General features: G+C 48.0%; 3 protein-coding genes across 3 annotated transcripts; 2 read left to right on the forward strand and 1 right to left on the reverse strand.

Annotated features, from left to right (window-relative positions):
• Positions 1 to 1,021: 1,021 nt before the first annotated feature.
• On the forward strand, positions 1,022 to 1,957 carry LOC138349954 (streptococcal hemagglutinin-like). Its single transcript, XM_069299957.1, has one exon. It carries the CDS (start codon positions 1,022 to 1,024, stop codon positions 1,955 to 1,957), a length of 936 nt encoding a protein of 311 aa, XP_069156058.1.
• Positions 1,958 to 3,682: 1,725 nt separating this feature from the next.
• On the reverse strand, positions 3,683 to 14,149 carry LOC138350028 (uncharacterized). Its single transcript, XM_069300266.1, has 5 exons — positions 14,053 to 14,149; positions 11,172 to 11,236; positions 10,240 to 10,484; positions 6,943 to 7,089; positions 3,683 to 4,450 (listed from the first exon to the last, which is right to left on the reverse strand). Exons 2-5 carry the CDS (start codon positions 11,197 to 11,199, stop codon positions 4,265 to 4,267), a joined length of 606 nt encoding a protein of 201 aa, XP_069156367.1. The 5' UTR covers positions 11,200 to 11,236; positions 14,053 to 14,149; the 3' UTR covers positions 3,683 to 4,264.
• Positions 14,150 to 16,433: 2,284 nt separating this feature from the next.
• Positions 16,434 to 17,252, forward strand: LOC138349955 (S-antigen protein-like). Its single transcript, XM_069299958.1, has one exon. The coding sequence runs from the start codon at positions 16,434 to 16,436 to the stop codon at positions 17,250 to 17,252; it is 819 nt and encodes a 272-aa protein (XP_069156059.1).
• Positions 17,253 to 18,989: the final 1,737 nt, after the last annotated feature.

Consider the following 18,989-nt stretch of genomic DNA (forward strand, 5'->3'; position numbering starts at 1 on the left):
GTCTTCTGTACTTCCTCCACTCCCTCCTGCTTCTCACCTTTGCTTCCTGACACTGTCTATTAAACCATGGGTTATTATATTCCCTATTATATATGTGTGTGTGTGTGTGTGTGTGTGTGTGTGTGTGTGTGTGTGTGTGTGTGTGTGTGTGTGTGTGTGTGTGTGTGTGTGTGTGTGTGTGTTTGTGTGTGTGTGTGTGTGTGTGTGTACTCACGTATTTGTACTCACCTATTTGTGCTTGCAAGATCGAGCATTGACTCTTGGATCCCAACTTTCCAGCCATCGGTTGTTTACAGCAATGACTCCTGTCCCATTTCCCTATCATACCTAATTTTAAAATTATGAATAGAGTTTGCTTCCACAATCTGTTCTTGTGTGTGTGTGAGTGTGTGCACTCAAAAGATATCGTAAAAATTTGAATTATGTTAGTGGGATTACCCCGTCGACCTGAGTGTGGCGGAGAGTGTCGGGGCTTCGACGCCCGGGACGACGGTTGGCTGTTGTTTGTGAAGATCTTTTTTCTTGCCAGAGAACAGGAGACAGACTAAGGGTTATTCAACACTGTGAACTCATTAACATTCCTTTTAGGAATGAGTGTTGTGGTCAAAGAGCTTTGTCTCCTCCTATTGACCACTCATGCTAGGCGGTGTGGTTGAGACCAGCTTAAATATACTTAACTGTATTCATCACTTTAATAAATTTTTTTACCGAGTCTATTGGGCTCTGATATATTTACATTTGAAACAGTAGGCAGTCTTCCTCCACCACTTCTCACTAAATATTAGACCATTACTTTATATTATAGTATATAAATATTAGATCATTATATCACAAGAAGCTCAGCTCTATTTAGAATGTTTGAGGTTCATCATCGCTACCCACACACAACAACTCCCAGCACCGTGGGAGTTCACCCCTTAACAGCCGGCATACCTGTCACTTTAACAGAGTGACAGGTATCTCAGAGTACCTCCACCTGTCTCTGTCTTCCCGCCCAAAAAGATAATTAAGAAACAACTTCATGCTTCGACGTGAAGTAAAGTACAATGACTTAAACCAAATTGATGTTGTGCTTTATAGAGCGATCTCGCTCTCTCTAACTGTTTACACTGATGGGTCACTCCACGCCTCCACTGGTGGGTCACTCCACGCCTCCACTGGTGGGTCACTCCACGCCTCCACTGGTGGGTCACTCCACGCCTCCACTGGTGGGTCACTCCACACCTCCACTGGTGGGTCACTCCACGCCTCCACTGGTGGGTCACTCCACGCCTCCACTGGTGGGTCACTCCACGCCTCCACTGGTGGGTCACTCCACGCCTCCACTGGTGGGTCACTCCACGCCTCCACTGGTGGGTCACTCCACGCCTCCACTGGTGGGTCACTCCACGCCTCCACTGGTGGGTCACTCCACGCCTCCACTGGTGGGTCACTCCACACCTCCACTGGTGGGTCACTCCACGCCTCCACTGGTGGGTCACTCCACGCCTCCACTGGTGGGTCACTCCACGCCTCCACTGGTGGGTCACTCCACACCTCCACTGGTGGGTCACTCCACGCCTCCACTGGTGGGTCACTCCACGCCTCCACTGGTGGGTCACTCCACGCCTCCACTGGTGGGTCACTCCACACCTCCACTGGTGGGTCACTCCACGCCTCCACTGGTGGGTCACTCCACACCTCCACTGGTGGGTCACTCCACGCCTCCACTGGTGGGTCACTCCACGCCTCCACTGGTGGGTCACTCCACACCTCCACTGGTGGGTCACTCCACGCCTCCACTGGTGGGTCACTCCACACCTCCACTGGTGGGTCACTCCACGCCTCCACTGGTGGGTCACTCCACACCTCCACTGGTGGGTCACTCCACGCCTCCACTGGTGGGTCACTCCACGCCTCCACTGCCGGTTGGGCCAGTTTTACAACTGTCAGAGCTGGCTTCTATCTTGAGTGGTAGCTCGTATAAATGACTGGGCCTCCACTCTTGAATACAGAATTGTTTGCCATACTCCTCATACTCAGGCGAGTATGTGTATCTCAAGGTAACACTTCAATTGTAAGTGGCTCTCCCTCATCCCTGATTGTACTCAACTCCTCAAGGCATAACTGTGATGTGCTTGTGTGTGGAGCTAGGCACAGATATAATAATGCAATCAATGATGGAGTCAGAGTGCGTCTCCTATATATCCTATCCCATAGTGTCCTCCGAATGTATGATAGAACCGATGAAGTAACTAAAGCATGTGTTTTAAAGAGGGAGATGATTACCATCTTGGATTGTACTACCTAAGAACAGTAATACACCGAGAACTGCAGCAAAATTAAATAGACCTGAGACAAAGTGAAATTGGTTATTCCATCGATCATCATACTGTCATGCAGGAAGAGCCACATACCTCTTCGTTATTCAATAAGGTTTCAAACTGCTGGATGTTAGCACTGCTAGGCATAGGCTCGGTTACATGCACCTCTGGCAGTCTGCACCATCTGCTGATGTAGATCTGACCAAATATAAACTCTGTCGGCAGAACTATTCACATACCTTACGTCACTATGTAATTGGAAAACAATTCTGAATTTAGAGATTATTCGACTACAAGTGTTCGGGAAATGTGTTAATGCAAACACTCAAAAGTCAAGGTCGTCGAATATTTGTCAACTGAGAGCCAAGTCATGTAGGAACACTAGGGAATAACATTGCAGAGGAAGCTGCAAAACTTGCAACTAAGAGGAGGAATGTAGTCTGCTACATACCACAGAGTCTATCGCAGATTAAGATTAGAGATAGAGCTATGCAGAAGATGTACAGTGACCACAACACAGCAGCTGCAACATCAGGATCGGTGGGTTGGTACAAGAATTCAGCCAACTACAATAAACTTATTTTGATTAAATGAATCAATAGAAAAATAGAAGTGAACTTACATAGCATCAGACTTGGATTTCCATGTGCATGGGAATCTTTCAGGTCCATGAGTGTTACAGGAATAGGTTTACAGGTCTCAGAAATGAGAGGAAATATGAGCACAGTGGAAAAATGCCCGATGGGTCACTGGAACATTATCTAACACAGTGCAGAGTTACAACCAGGTAAGTTTACAACTGATATTCAACAACGCTAAAGTTATTAAACACGCTGGACATGATCTCCTATAAGTAGTCTCCTTCAACTGTATTGTCCTCGCTCTTGTACATAGGCCAACATAAAGTCATAAATACTCATCCACCACACGAGTGACATAGTGGGCCAGCCAGAGGCTTAAGGCCCATACAAGAGTGTCCCAGCACAAAGCGCCATCAGCATCAAGTTAGTAACGATGCATTTATCAGAATTTAGATGAACTATAATCTATCCACAGGACAGTTTTGTAACGTTAGACTGTATAAGTTGTTTACACTACTTTAGGCTAGATTTGGTTTGCAAAATATATGAATATATTTAGCCTGAGAGAGAGATGAGGCTTTGTTTGGTTTGGTTAAAAGACATAAGGAGTAGATAGGCGAAGATAGATAACCATTAGTCTGATTAGATTTAGAAGAAAACAATTATATTCTGTATAATTTGGTTTGGTTTGGATGTCTTCAACTATGATGCAGTTCAAGAGACATCGTTAACATGATTTCGGAGCCCTTGAAAACTAAATATCTTAGCATAAACAGGGTGAAGGAAAGATTATATCCGTAAGTTGCTATCTTTATTACATATATTAGTTGATCCAGGTACAGTTGTAAACATTAGTAACCCACCTAACCTAACTTGGTAAGCCCTAATGGTATGTGTCAGTGGAACCAGGAGAGCCAGGCTTCTTGACCTCTCTCTCTTCAGAAGATCATTCATCACTGTCTCCTGGTTCACTGCCGGCCACCAGTGGGGTCCTAGTTGACTCCCTCACCGCCAGAGGGCCTGTGGTTCAGAATTCTACCACTGGAGAGTATACTCTAGGGTCCTAGTTGACTCCCTCGCCGCCAGAGGGCCTGTGGTTCACACCAGACCTCGTACCCATGAGTGGAATAGTCAACCGATCACTTAACAAATACAATAACAATAATGCCCAGAAAAGCTGCATCATCACACGTTGATGAGCGTTAGGAAAGGACTAGCGAAGACAGTCATTGTACAGAGCTATACCTATGCCCACAATGCCCCCTTATTCCCCAAGAGTGACGTGTGAGACCTCTTATCATGCATGCCCTGGGAGGAGAGTCCCATGTCCCCCTTCTCTTGCGTATCTCAGGGCGAAAAACTGTTGGGGGTCTTCAGGGACTAGGGGATGTTGAATGTGGCGCCCGAGCCAGCGGACGACGGGAAGAAGTTTTCGCCAAGCTGAGCGTAGCGTTCCTTGCCGTCGCTGTCCCTGATCTTCTTGAAGAAGCTGTCGTTGATGCCGTAGAGAGTAGCAGCGGCCTCACACGGCAGAGCTTCCGACTCCCAGGCGCAGGTCAGCGAGTCCTGTGTAATATGCGGCCTCATTATTGTCCTGGCTCTTGTACTCTACTGTCCTGGCTCTTGTACTCTACTGTCCTGGCTCTTGTACTCTACTGTCCTGGCTCTTGTACTCTACTGTCCTGGCTCTTGTACTCTACTGTCCTGGCTCTTGTATTCTACTGTCCTGGCTCTTGTATTCTACTGTCCTGGCTCTTGTACTCTACTGTCCTGGCTCTTGTACTGTACTGTCCTGGCTCTTGTATTCTACTGTCCTGGCTCTTGTATTCTACTGTCCTGGCTCTTGTATTCTACTGTCCTGGCTCTTGTATTCTACTGTCCTGGCTCTTGTATTCTACTGTCCTGGCTCTTGTACTCTACTGTTCTGGCTCTTGTACTGTACTGTCCTGGCTCTTGTACTCTACTGTCCTGGCTCTTGTACTCTACTGTCCTGGCTCTTGTACTCTACTATTTTGGCTCTTCTACTGTACTGTCCTGGCTCTTGTACTCTACTGTCCTGGCTCTTGTACTCTACTGTCCTGGCTCTTGTACTCTACTATTTTGGCTCTTCTACTGTACTGTCCTGGCTCTTGAACTCTACTGTCCTGGCTCTTGTACTCTACTGTTCTGGCTCTTGTACTCTACTGTTCTGGCTCTTGTACTCTACTGTCCTGGCTCTTGTACTCTACTGTTCTGGCTCTTGTACTCTACTGTCCTGGCTCTTGTACTCTACTGTCCTGGCTCTTGTACTCTACTGTTCTGGCTCTTGTCTTGTACTCTACTGTTCTGGCTCTTGTACTCTACTGTCCTGGCTCTTGTACCCTACTGTCCTGGCTCTTGTACTCTACTGTTCTGGCTCTTGTACTCTACTGTCCTGGCTCTTGTACTCTACTGTTCTGGCTCTTGTACTGTACTGTCCTGGCTCTTGTACTCTACTGTCCTGGCTCTTGTACTCTACTGTTCTGGCTCTTGTACTCTACTGTCCTGGCTCTTGTACTCTACTGTTCTGGCTCTTGTACTCTACTGTCCTGGCTCTTGTACTCTACTGTCCTGGCTCTTGTACTCTACTGTTCTGGCTCTTGTACTCTACTGTCATGGCTCTTGTACTCTACTGTTCTGGCTCTTGTACTCTACTGTCCTGGCTCTTGTACTCTACTGTACTATCTCTTGTACTCTACTGAACTATACTCTTTTACACTTGTATGTGTACTTGCTACATGGTCTATTCAGCTTGGCGTCTTTTTCTGATAATTACACTCGTGAGTGTACATGTCACCTGGGTGTACATATCACCTGGGTGTACATGTCACCTGGGTGTACATATCACCTGGGTGTACATATCACCTGGGTGTACATATCACCTGGGTGTACATATCACCTGGGTGTACATATCACCTGGGTGTACATCACCTTGGTGTACATGTCACCTGTGTGTACATGTCACCTGGGTGTACATGTCACCTGGGTGTACATATAACCTGGGTGTACATATCACCTGGGTGTACATATCACCTGGGTGTACATATCACCTGGGTGTACATATCACCTGGGTGTACATATCACCTGGGTGTACATCACCTTGGTGTACATGTCACCTGTGTGTACATGTCACCTGGGTGTACATGTCACCTGGGTGTACATGTCACCTGGGTGTGCATATCACCTGGGTGTACATGTCACCTAGGTGTACATGTCACCTGGGTGTACATGTCACCTGGGTGTACATATCACCTGGGTGTACATCACCTTGGTGTACATGTCACCTGTGTGTACATGTCACCTGGGTGCACATGTCACCTTGGTGTACATATCACGTGGGTATACATGTCACCTGGGTGTACATCACCTTGGTGTACATGTCACCTGTGTGTACATGTCACCTGGGTGTACATCACCTGGGTGTACATCACCTGGGTGTACATGTCACCTAGGTGTACATCACCTAGGTGTACATCACCTAGGTGTACATCACCTAGGTGTACATCACCTAGGTGTACATCACCTAGGTGTACATATCCCCAGGGTGTACATATTACATGGGTGTACATTACCTGGGTGTACATCACCTGGGTGTACATCACCTAGGTGTACATCACCTGGGTGGACATATCACCTGGGTGTACATCACCTGGGTGTACATCACCTAGGTATACACATCACATGGGTTTACATCACCTGGGTGTACATCATTTTGGTGTACACCACCTAGGTGTACACATCACCTGGGTGTACACCACCTATGTGTACACATCACCTGGGTCTACATCACCTGGGTGTACATCACCTGCGTGCACATCACCTGGGTGTTCATCACCTGGGTGTACATCACCTGGGTGTACATCACCTGGGTGTACATCACCTGGGTGTACATCACCTGGGTGTACATCACCTGGGTGTACAACACCTGGGTGTACATCACCTGGATGTACATCACCTGGGTGTACATCACCTGGGTGTACATCACCTGGGTGTACATCACCTGGGTGTACATCACCTGGGTGTACATATCATCTACTCACCTGACTAAAGATGGTATATTGAGGGCAGATAAAGCTGAAAGTGAAGGTAGTCTCTTTGGTGAAGTTGGCAGGGTAAAGCTGTTGTAGTGGCAGACACACGTGGAAGATCTGGCAGTCGTTGTCCTGGTCAGCGTAGTATCCGTACACCTGAGAGGAAGGTACTCTTAGTCTGGCAGACACCTCAGTTACCTCTACATATATTTGCTATTGTTGAGGCAGACATCTCAATTAACTCTATAAATAAGGCAGGGTCGAAGATCCTGCAGGAACAAATAGATGATTCACACACACACACACACACACACACATACACACACACACATTATCATTATCAGAAATTATTAAAAATTATTAAAAAAGAAAAAGTTGCATTATCAGAAACGAAACTTGAAGGAAATATAATAAATGAAGTCATATTCCCAAGAGGCTACTCAGTTTGGAGACGTGACAGGAAAACTAGGAAGGGAGGAGGAGTGGCTGTACTGGTGAAAAAACACCTGAAGGTAAAAGAGTTAATATTTGAAAACCCTCGAGATATTGACATAATGGCATTGCAGATCTGGAATCAGGATGATAACCTGATAATTGTAAATGCCTACAGCCCACCAGCAAGCAACACGTGGACAAAGGAAGAACTGGATGACAAACGAGAGGGCCTCATAATGGTCATGAGAGATATTATTGTACAAGCAGATAAAGATAAATCACGACTGTTGATACTGGGGGACTTCAACTTTAGAGCAATAGACTGGGAGGCCTATGAAGCAAGAACGGAGGACTTTTGGACATGCAGATTTGTGAACCTCATTCTGGAGACATTCTTGTATCAACACATAAAGCAAGCCACAAGAATGAGGGAAGGAGATATGCCGTCAGTTTTGGATCTAGTATTCACCAGGAAAGAAGAAGAGATTTTTGACATCCAGTACCTTCCTCCCTTGGGAAAGAGTGATCACGTCCTGTTAGACATTAAATATGCTTTAAGATATCATCTAGAAGAAAATGGGGACATTGAAACAGTTGATAAACTCGATTTAAAGAGAGGCAACTATGGGGAACTTCGAAATTTTTTTAATGAGTGTAATTGGACAGAATTGTTGCTAGGCAGGGAAGTAAATGAAATGTATGCCAAATTTTTAAAACTATACGAGGAAGGCACACAAACATTCATACCAAAACAGAGATGCAGGACCAGAAAACAGGATTGGTTCGACAGAAATTGTGAGAGGGCAAGAGACCAAAAGACACAAAAATGGAATCAGTATAGGAAGAGGCCAAACCCCCAAACATACCAGCGATACAAAGATGCGAGAAACAACTATACAGCAGTAAGGAGAGAGGCAGAAAGAAATTTTGAAAAAGGGATAGCAGATAAATGTAAAACAGAACCGGGCCTATTCTACAAATTCATAAACAACAAATTGCAGGTAAAGGATAATATCCAGAGGTTGAAAATGGGAAACAGATTCACGGAAAATGAAAAAGAAATGTGTGAAACATTAAATGAAAAGTTCCAAAGTGTGTTTGTACAAAATGAAATCTTCAGAGAACCAGACACAATAAGAATTCCAGAGAACAACATAGAGCGGATAGAGGTGTCTAGAGATGAAGTGGAAAATATGCTAAAGGAGCTCGGGAGGAACAAAGCAGCTGGCCCAGATGGCGTTTCACCATGGGTTCTGAGAGAATGTGCATCTGAGCTCAGCATTCCACTTCACCTGATCTTTCAGGCATCCCTGTGTACAGGAATCGTAGCAGACGTTTGGAAACAGGCTAACATAGTTCCAATCTACAAAAGTGGCAGCAGGGAAGACCCCCTCAATTATAGACCTGTATCATTGACAAGTGTAATAGTGAAAGTATTGGAAAAGCTAATCAAAACTAAATGGGTAGAACACCTGGAGAGAAATGATATAATATCAGACAGACAGTATGGTTTTTGATCAGGAAGATCCTGTGTATCGAATTTACTCAGTTTCTATGATCGGGCCACAGAGATATTACAGGAAAGAGATGGCTGGGTTGACTGCATCTATCTGGACCTAAAAAAGGCTTTCGACAGAGTTCCACATAAGAGGTTGTTCTGGAAACTGGAAAATATTGGAGGGGTGACAGGTAAGCTTCTATCATGGATGAAAAATCTTCTGACTGATAGAAAAATGAGGGCAGTAATCAGAGGCAATGTATCGGAATGGAGAAATGTCACAAGTGGAGTACCACAGGGTTCAGTTCTTGCACCAGTGATGTTTATTGTGTACATAAATGATCTACCAGTTGGTATACAGAATTATATGAACATGTTTGCTGATGATGCCAAGATAATAGGAAGGATAAGAAATTTAGATGATTGTCATGCCCTTCAAGAAGACCTGGACAAAATAAGTATATGGAGCACCACCTGGCAAATGGAATTTAATGTTAATAAATGTCATGTTATGGAATGTGGAATAGGAGAACATAGACCCCACACAACCTATATATTATGTGAGAAATCTTTAAAGAATTCTGATAAAGAAAGAGATCTAGGGGTGGTTCTAGATAGAAAACTATCACCTGAGGACCACATAAAGAATATTGTGCAAGGAGCATATGCTATGCTTTCTAACTTCAGAATTGCATTTAAATACATGGATGGCGATATACTAAAGAAATTGTTCATGACTTTTGTTAGGCCAAAGCTAGAATATGCAGTTGTTGTGTGGTGCCCATATCTTAAGAAGCACATCAACAAACTGGAAAAGGTGCAAAGACATGCTACGAAGTGGCTCCCAGAACTGAAGGGCAAGAGCTACGAGGAGAGGTTGGAAGCATTAAACATGCCAAAACTAGAAGACAGAAGAAAAAGAGGTGATATGATCACTACGTACAAAATAGTAACAGGAATTGATAAAATCGACAGGGAAGGATTCCTGAGACCTGGCACTTCAAGAACAAGAGGTCATAGATTTAAACTAGCTAAACACAGATGCCGAAGAAATATAAGAAAATTCACCGTCGCAAATAGAGTGGTAGACGGTTGGAACAAGTTAAGTGAGAAGGTGGTGGAGGCCAAGACCGTCAGTAGTTTCAAAGCGTTATATGACAAAGAGTGCTGGGAAGACGGGACACCACGAGCGTAGCTCTCATCCTGTAACTACACTTAGGTAATTACACTTAGGTAATTACACACACACACACACACACACACACACACACACACACACACACACACACACACACACACACACACACACACACACACACACACACACACACACACACACACACACACACACACACACACACACACACACCTACCCGTCCACTACAGCTGAAGGTGTCGACAATATTCGTCCTGATAAGGGTAGCATTATCTGGAAGACGAGACAGGAGGCTACCCACAGGCGCAGTCGTTCTCAGCAGCTGGGATCCCGCGGGCGCTGTTCTCAGCAGGTGGCCGATCTGGGCATCTTCCAGGAGGGCATTACCACCGGGGAACACCTGGGGTAGCGTCTGGGGTCGAACCCCAAGCTGGATGGGGCTGGCTTGGGCACCAGCGAACACTATCACAGAAAACGTCAATACAAGTCAGTGGATAACTTTGACTTCTGAACACTTTTATATCACCGGCCAGTTATACCCGACTGCCCTTCTCCTATTTCCCCTCGTTAAGCCCCAGGGACTCTGATATTCCCCTTCGTTAAGCCCCAGGGACTCTCATATTTCCCTTCATTAAACCCCAGAGACTCCGATATTTCCCTTCATTAAGCCCCAGAGACTCTGATATTCCCTTTCGTTAAGCCCCAGGGACTCTGATATTCCCCCTTCGTTAAACCCCAAGGACTCTGATATTTCCCTTCATTAAGCCCCAGAGACTCTGATATTCCCTTTCGTTAAAATCATGGCGCTTTGATAAATTGGGCCCCTAATATTATATTGACACTACTCACCGTGGAGGATGGTGACAATACTCACCATGGAGGATGGTGACAATGCTCACCATAGAGGATGGTGACAATACTCACCATAGAGGATGGTGACAATACTCACCATAGAGGATGGTGACAATACTCACCATGGAGGATGGTGACAATACTCACCATGGAGGATGGTGACAATACTCACCATGGAGGATGGTGACAATGCTCACCATAGAGGATGGTGACAATACTCACCATAGAGGATGGTGACAATACTCACCATAGAGGATGGTGACAATACTCACCATAGAGGATGGTGACAATACTCACCAAGGAGGATGGTGATAGCAAGCATCATGGTGAAGATCTGGTCACTAGGTTACCCCTCAACAAACCTGTAAACATGACAACGTTGAATAATTAAGTGTTTCAAGATAATTGTTGACTCATGTTATCTTATTAATGTTGCAATATAACCTTCAGTTGACTTCAGTTATCATGCACACTATTAGTCACAATAACCGGGTTGAGGAAGCAATAAATCGACCTACACATGAAATGAAAATGACGAATTTGGTTCTGTTCTGGACCCTTATGATGAGAACATTTTACTCTGTTCTGGACCTTTATTATGAGATCATTTTGGTCTGTTCTGGACCCTTATAAGAACATTTTGGTCTGTTCTGGACCTTTATCATGAGATCATATTGGTCTGTCCTGGACCCTTATAATAATAACATAAGAAGAAATCAAACCTGAAACCAACCACCCTGTTTCCAAATCAGTATTTATCAATTTCTTTCCTGAAGCTAAATTTCTCAAATTTATATCTCTTCCTTCTTATTCTTGTGTGGTGATATATTTAATACCCGATTATTATGAGAAAATCTTTGCAGCAGGACGGGGATGGGAGCAGCGTCCTGGGTGACCCCAGACGCGCGCCGTGACCCCCTGCACCACGATATGTTAATAAGACCACTACGGGTTCACCATAGCCCGTGCTACTTGGAACTTTTTGTTCCAGGTAGCGAATCTTAAACAACAACAACAACACGATATGTTAATTGTTACACAACCTGGTGTCCGCCAGGATCCACTAGCAGGCGCCGAGCTGGTAGATGAACCAAGTTTTACATATAACATGCATACACTTTAGTTTAGGTAATGGAGTGGCCCAAACGCTTCCGTCAGATACACAGTTAAATCACAATACCGTGATATTCTATTTACCTTATTTCAAATATTTGTTCATTGATTTTTTGGCATTACGTTCCTACTAATCATGATCCCTTCTCCGGATCATTTTCCTTCTCAGACTTAACAATTTCATCACTATCCACTTAATTTCTAGTGACTGTCATCATTACCTGGCCTCAGAGCTCTACATTTGTCGGCATTAAACTACATCTGTCAATCTTACGACTATATAAAATGCCCACTAAATAGTCTTGAAGTAATTTTCAGTCTTCTCCTAAATAGATTTCCCGCCCAATTTTTGTATCGTCTGGAAGTTTGCAAATAACGCTGCTCGAGCCTAAATCTCAATCGATTATGTATATATATACGGTCAACAAGAGCGGTCCCATGACGGAGGTCTGTGACTGTCATGGGACCTCCACTTATTGTGTTCTCCCAAACTGACTTAACTCATTTATAAGTAGACTCCCTCACTCATACTCTTGTCTGCAGTCAATCTGTGCTCCTCATAACACTGACCATTTTCCCTCATCCTCGTTGCCCGCTCTTCCTTCCTCTCTTCTCTCCCTTTCCCTTGGTGACGGGTTGAGAAAGCGGACTGGAATCTTTTCACCCCCCATGCTTCTCTTCCCTGATGCCTCTTTCCCTCGCCCCCTCCTTATATTCGTGGCCTTAGCTCCTTGGTGGAGCTCGGGCTGTGCTCGGAGTGTGCTGGGACTGTGCTCGGGCTCAGCTGGGATTGTGCTCGGACTGTGCTCGGTCTGTGCACTTTAGGCGTGCTCCCTGGAAAAGACACTACGCCAGAACACACCTAAATCCTTCACTGTGTTTCAGGTGAATGTGGTGGCTCGTAGAGTTGGCAATCTTTCATTACTGTTGATGCTATTTTCCCTCATGTCTGGAAGGAAACCCGTAAGATTCCAGGTAAATGTGTGACAGACAAGTGCGCCTGTCAATCATCTCTGTGCTTCCACTATAGCAGATCCGGTTTTGTTCGGAAATGTACAGAATTGCACTCCTTAGCTGTGAGCTCCGGTACTCATCTTCCTCCTACTCACCTTACTGGTAAGCCCCTTCTTCAATCTCGCTCCTTAGACTATCGCACTCACCTATAATGATCTTTTCACTTTTCCTGCAGTCCAGTCCGCCTTGTTTCTCTGCAACTCTAATGTGGCGGGCTGAGACGGTATTCACTATGAGATGCTCTGTCATTTCCCTCCGTGCACCTCGGGCAGTATTTCCTGCACAACAATAACCGTATTCGGGAGACGACATTGGTCCCCGAAGAATGGCTCGTGACGGGTTTTCTTAACCCTTAGAAACCTCGATACTCAAGGGACTTTCCCTGAGGATTTTCGTCATAATTGCCCAGAGATGTTGTGTCTACAAACTCTTTGAACGTAGGGTTGATGAACATCGCACGTGGCCCCTGGACCGTAATCGCTTCATTTCCCTCTCCAAAGTTGACTTTGACAAGTGTGGCAGCACGGCGGATATCTATACGGGCTTGTGTATTAGCTCTTGGGTCCCGCCTGTCAACCAAGAGTCACGTGGTGAAGGAAGCTCCTCACCCCCTGGGTTCTGGCATCTATGGGATCCGTGTTTATGGTCATGTTTCTCTACTGGAGAAGTTCCCGCCAATACAACAACGACAGAGTTGGGTTGATGGTTCTCTTCTGTGTTCCTTGTCCTCAGAGTTCTTGGTGTTCTGTGTCTGGGTGTACTCACCTAACAGTGCTCGTCTCTCTCTGCTTGTTGGGGTTGAACTGCAGCTCTTGGGTCAGCGGGAAGTATGATGATGTTCCATGTGTAAGAACTCAATACCTCATATAAGGAAGAGTTCGTTAGTGAGCCTCAAGGTGTTGTTGACCACATGGGTCAACAACACCTCGAGCAAGTGTACTTATTGTAGGGTGTGGCTGTCTACCTTATGAGCGAGGGTGTACGTCTTGAAGGGTGTGGCGGTAGAGTTAACACCCTGAGTGTAGCAGAGACTGGAGGGTGAACTACTTACGGTAGAGTTAACACCCTGGGTGTAGCAGAGACTGGAGGGTAAACCCTGGGTGTAGCAGCAACAGCAGGTGAAGGAGCGACTTCTGGAGAGCTGATGGTTGACTGTGAGAGACCCAGAGCTTCCCAGGTTATATATACCAGGGGCGAGAGGGGCTCCAGTGCCTTGACCCATCACCACCACCCCTCCCCATCACCACCACCCCTCCTCATCACCACCACCCCTCCTCATCACTACCACCCCTCCCCACCACCATCACCCCTCCTCATCACTACCACCCCTCCCCATCACCACCACCCCTCCTCATCACTACCACCCCTCCCCATCACCATCACCCCTCCTCATCACTACCACCCCTCCCCATCACCACCACCCCTCCCCATCACCATCACCCCTCCCATCACAACCACCCCTCCCCATCACCACCACCCCTACCCATAACCACCACCACCCCCCTCCCCATCACCACCACCCCTCCCCATCACTACCACCCCTTCCCATCACCACCATCCCTCCCCACCACCACCACTTCCCTCCCCATCACCACCATCCCTCCCCACCACCACCACCCCCCTCCCCATCACCAGCACCCCTCCCCATCACCACCATCCCTCTCCTTCACCCCCACTCCCTCCCCATCACCACCACCACCCCCCTCCCCATCACCAGCACCGCTTCCCATCACCACAACCACTCCCCATCACCATCACCACTCCCCACCACCACCACCCCTCCCCATCACCACCATCCCTCTCCATCACCACCACCCCCCTTCCCATCACCACCACGCCTCCCCATCACCAACACCCTTCCCCATCACCACCACCCCTTCCCATCACCACCACCCCTAGCCATCACCACCACCCCTCCCTATCACCACCAACCCTCCCCATCACCTCCACCCCCCTTCCCATCACCAGCACCCCTCTTCATCACCAGCACCCCTCCTCCATCACCACCACCCCTCCCCATCACCACCACCCCTCCACATCACCACCATCCCTCTCCATCACCACCCCCCCCATCACCACCATCCCTCCCCATCACCACCACCCCTCCCCACCACCACCAACCCTCCCCATCACCACCACCCCTCTTCCCATCACCAGCACCCCTCCCCATCACCACCACCACTCCCCATCACCACCGTCCCTCCCCATCACCACCATTCCTCCCCATCACCACCACCCCTCCCCATCACCACCACCCACCTCTCCATCACCACTACCCCTCCCCATCACCACCATTCCTCCCCATCACCACCACCCCTCCCCATCACCACCACCCACCTCTCCATCACCACTACCCCTCCCCATCACCACCCCCCTCTCTATCACCACCACCCTTCCCCACCACCACCACCCTTCCCAATCATCACCACCCCTCCCCATCACCACCACACCCCTCCCCATAAACAACACTACCCTTCCCCATCACCACCACCCCTCCCCATCACCCGTCCCCATCACCACCACCCCTCCCCTTTCACCACAAGCCCTCCTCATCACCACCATCCCTCCCTATCACCACCTTCCCTCCCCATCACCACTACCCTCTCCCCATCACCACCACCACCCCCTCCCCATCACCTACCAACCCTCAAATATTATTTACCAATCCTAATATTTACCATTGGTCATTAGTAAATGACCAATACAATTTTTCTAATTCAAACAAGGTGGTTTTTGTTATACTGCATATTTTAACTGTCTTAGCTAGCCACAGTCTCTCAAGTAGTGGTCAAGGCGCTGTCCCTCTCTGTCATCACCACAGCAGGACGGTCTGCTGTGATGAGGACGGTCTGCTGTATTAACGAGGACGGTCTGCTGTGTTGATGAGGATGGTCTGCTGTGTTGATGAGGATGGTCTGCTGTGTTGATGAGGATGGTCTGCTGTGTTGATGAGGATGGTCTGCTGTGTTGATGAGGACGGTCTGTTGTGTTGATGAGGACGGTCTGCTGTGTTGATGAGGACGGTCTGTTGTGTTGATGAGGACGGTCTGCTGTGTTGATGAGGACGGTCTGCTGTGTTGATGAGGACGGTCTGTTGTGTTGATGAGGACGGTCTGTTGTGTTGATGAGGACGGTCTGCTGTGTTGATGAGGACGGTCTGTTGTGTTGATGAGGACGGTCTGCTGTGTTGATGAGGACGGTCTGCTGTGTTGATGAGGACGGTCTGTTGTGTTGATGAGGACGGTCTGTTGTGTTGATGAGGATGGTCTGCTGTGTTGATGAGGACGGTCTGTTGTGTTGATTAGGATGGTCTGCTGTGTTGATGAGGATGGTCTGCTGCGTTGATGAGGACGATCTGCTGTGTTGATGAGGACGGTCTGCTGTGTTGATGAGGATGGTCTGTTGTGTTGATGAGGATGGTCTGTTGTGTTGATGAGGACGGTCTGCTGTGTTGATGAGGACGGTCTGCTTTTTCAGCCCAGGACAACCTCGACCCAGGACAACCTCGGCCCAGGACAACCTCGGCCCAGGACAACCTCGACCCAGGACAACCTCGGCCCAGGACAACCTCGGCCCATTACAACCTCGGCCCAGGACAACCTCGGCCCAGGACAACCTCGGCCCAGGACAACCTCGACCCAGGACAACCTCAGCCCAGGACAACCTCGGCCCAGGACAACCTCGGCCCATTACAACCTCGGCCCAGGACAACCTCGGCCCAGGACAACCTCGGCCCAGGACAACCTCGGCCCAGGACAACCTCGGCCCGGGACAACCTCGGCCCAGGTCAACCTCGGCCCAGGACAACCTCGGCCCAGGACAACCTCGGCCCATTACAACCTCGGCCTAGGACAACTTCGGCCCAGGACAACCTCGGCCCAGGACAACCTCGGCCCAGGACAACCTCGGCCCGGGACAACCTCGGCCCAGGACAACTTCGGCCCAGGACAACCTCGGCCCAGGACAACCTTGGCCCATTACAACCTCGGCCCAGGACAACCTCGGCCCAGGACAACCTCGGCCCAGGACAACCTCGGCCCAGGACAACCTCGACCCAGGACAACCTCGGCCAAGGACAACCTCGGCCCAGGACAACCTCGGCCCAGGACAACCTCGGCCCAGGACAACCTCGGCCCAGGACAACCTCGGTGTGAAACAATGTTCTCCATGTTGCCTCACCCCACCCCCACACCCAACCATCCAGGCCTGCCCGTCTGCTTGACCTTTCATGCAATGTCCAGGTGGTCCTAAACACGGGCCCGGCGCCCCCTCCTGTCTGAGCAGTTCCTTCCTCCTATATAAGCTCCTGTCCCGCCCTGACCGGTCCCTTCTCACATAACCAGTTCCCCTCCCCAGAGGTCGCTTCCCTTCCCACTGGCCCGCCCCCCCCCCCCGCCCCCACAGGCCCGTGGATGGTTCCACTCCCTATTGGTCGCTTCTCCTTCCTCTTGGCTCCCATTTTCCCAGGGAGATGACCACAGGAGGATATTACCTCCCCTATGTTGTCTCATGGTGACCTGTAGGATATTACCCTCTCACATGTTGTCTCATGGTGACCTGTAGGATATTACCCTCTCACATGTTGTCTCATGGTGACCTGTAGGATATTACCCTCTCACATGTTGTCTCATGGTGACCTGTAGGATATTACCCTCTCACATGTTGTCTCATGGTGACCTGTAGGATATTACCCTCTCACATGTTGTCTCATGGTGACCTGTAGGATATTACCCTCTCACATGTTGTCTCATGGTGACCTGTAGGATATTACCCTCTCACATGTTGTCTCATGGTGACCTGTAGGATATTACCCTCTCACATGTTGTCTCATGGTGACCTGTAGGATATTACCCTCTCACATGTTGTCTCATGGTGACCTGTAGGATATTACCCTCTCACATGTTGTCTCATGGTGACCTGTAGGATATTACCCTCTCACATGTTGTCTCATGGTGACCTGTAGGATATTACCCTCTCACATGTTGTCTCATGGTGACCTGTAGGATATTACCCTCTCACATGTTGTCTCATGGTGACCTGTAGGATATTACCCTCTCACATGTTGTCTCATGGTGACCTGTAGGATATTACCCTCTCACATGTTGTCTCATGGTGACCTGTAGGATATTACCCTCTCACATGTTGTCTCATGGTGACCTGTAGGATATTACCCTCTCACATGTTGTCTCATGGTGACCTGTAGGATATTACCCTCTCACATGTTGTCTCATGGTGACCTGTAGGATATTACCCTCTCACATGTTGTCTCATGGTGACCTGTAGGATATTACCCTCTCACATGTTGTCTCATGGTGACCTGTAGGATATTACCCTCTCACATGTTGTCTCATGGTGACCTGTAGGATATTACCCTCTCCCATGTTGTCTCATGGTGACCTGTAGGATATTACCCTCTCACATGTTGTCTCATGGTGACCTGTAGGATATTACCCTCTCCCATGTTGTCTCATGGTGACCTGTAGGATATTACCCTCTCACATGTTGTCTCATGGTGACCTGTAGGATATTACCCTCTCCCATGTTGTCTCATGGTGACCTGTAGGATATTACCCTGTCCCATGTTGTCTCATGGTGACCTGTAGGATATTACCCTCTCCCATGTTGTCTCATGGTGACCTGTAGGATATTACCCTGTCCCATGTTGTCTCATGGTGACCTGTAGGATATTACCCTGTCCCATGTTGTCTCATGGTGACCTGTAGGATATTACCCTGTCCCATGTTGTCTCATGGTGACCTGTAGGATATTACCCTCTCACATGTTGTCTCATGGTGACCTGTAGGATATTACCCTGTCCCATGTTGTCTCATGGTGACCTGTAGGATATTACCCTGTCCCATGTTGTCTCATGGTGACCTGTAGGATATTACCCTGTCCCATGTTGTCTCATGGTGACCTGTAGGATATTACCCTCTCACATGTTGTCTCATGGTGACCTGTAGGATATTACCCTCTCACATGTTGTCT

Source organism: Procambarus clarkii, chromosome 43 (genome assembly GCF_040958095.1).
Source record: "Procambarus clarkii isolate CNS0578487 chromosome 43, FALCON_Pclarkii_2.0, whole genome shotgun sequence".
NCBI lineage: Eukaryota > Metazoa > Arthropoda > Malacostraca > Decapoda > Cambaridae > Procambarus > Procambarus clarkii.

Excerpts from the sequence above, each read along its gene's own strand:
- LOC138349954 (XM_069299957.1), top strand. The coding sequence starts at position 1,022 with ATGCTTCGACGTGAAGTAAAGTACAATGACTTAAACCAAATTGATGTT.
- LOC138350028 (XM_069300266.1), bottom strand. The coding sequence starts at position 11,199 with ATGATGCTTGCTATCACCATCCTCCTTG. Across the intron at positions 10,485-11,171 it reads TGCTATCACCATCCTCCTTG|TGTTCGCTGGTGCCCAAGCC; the intron begins GTGAGTATTGTC and ends TTTCTGTGATAG. Across the intron at positions 4,451-6,942 it reads AATATACCATCTTTAGTCAG|GACTCGCTGACCTGCGCCTG; the intron begins GTGAGTAGATGA and ends CATATTACACAG.
- LOC138349955 (XM_069299958.1), top strand. The coding sequence starts at position 16,434 with ATGAGGACGGTCTGCTGTGTTGATGAGGACGGTCTGCTTTTTCAGCCC.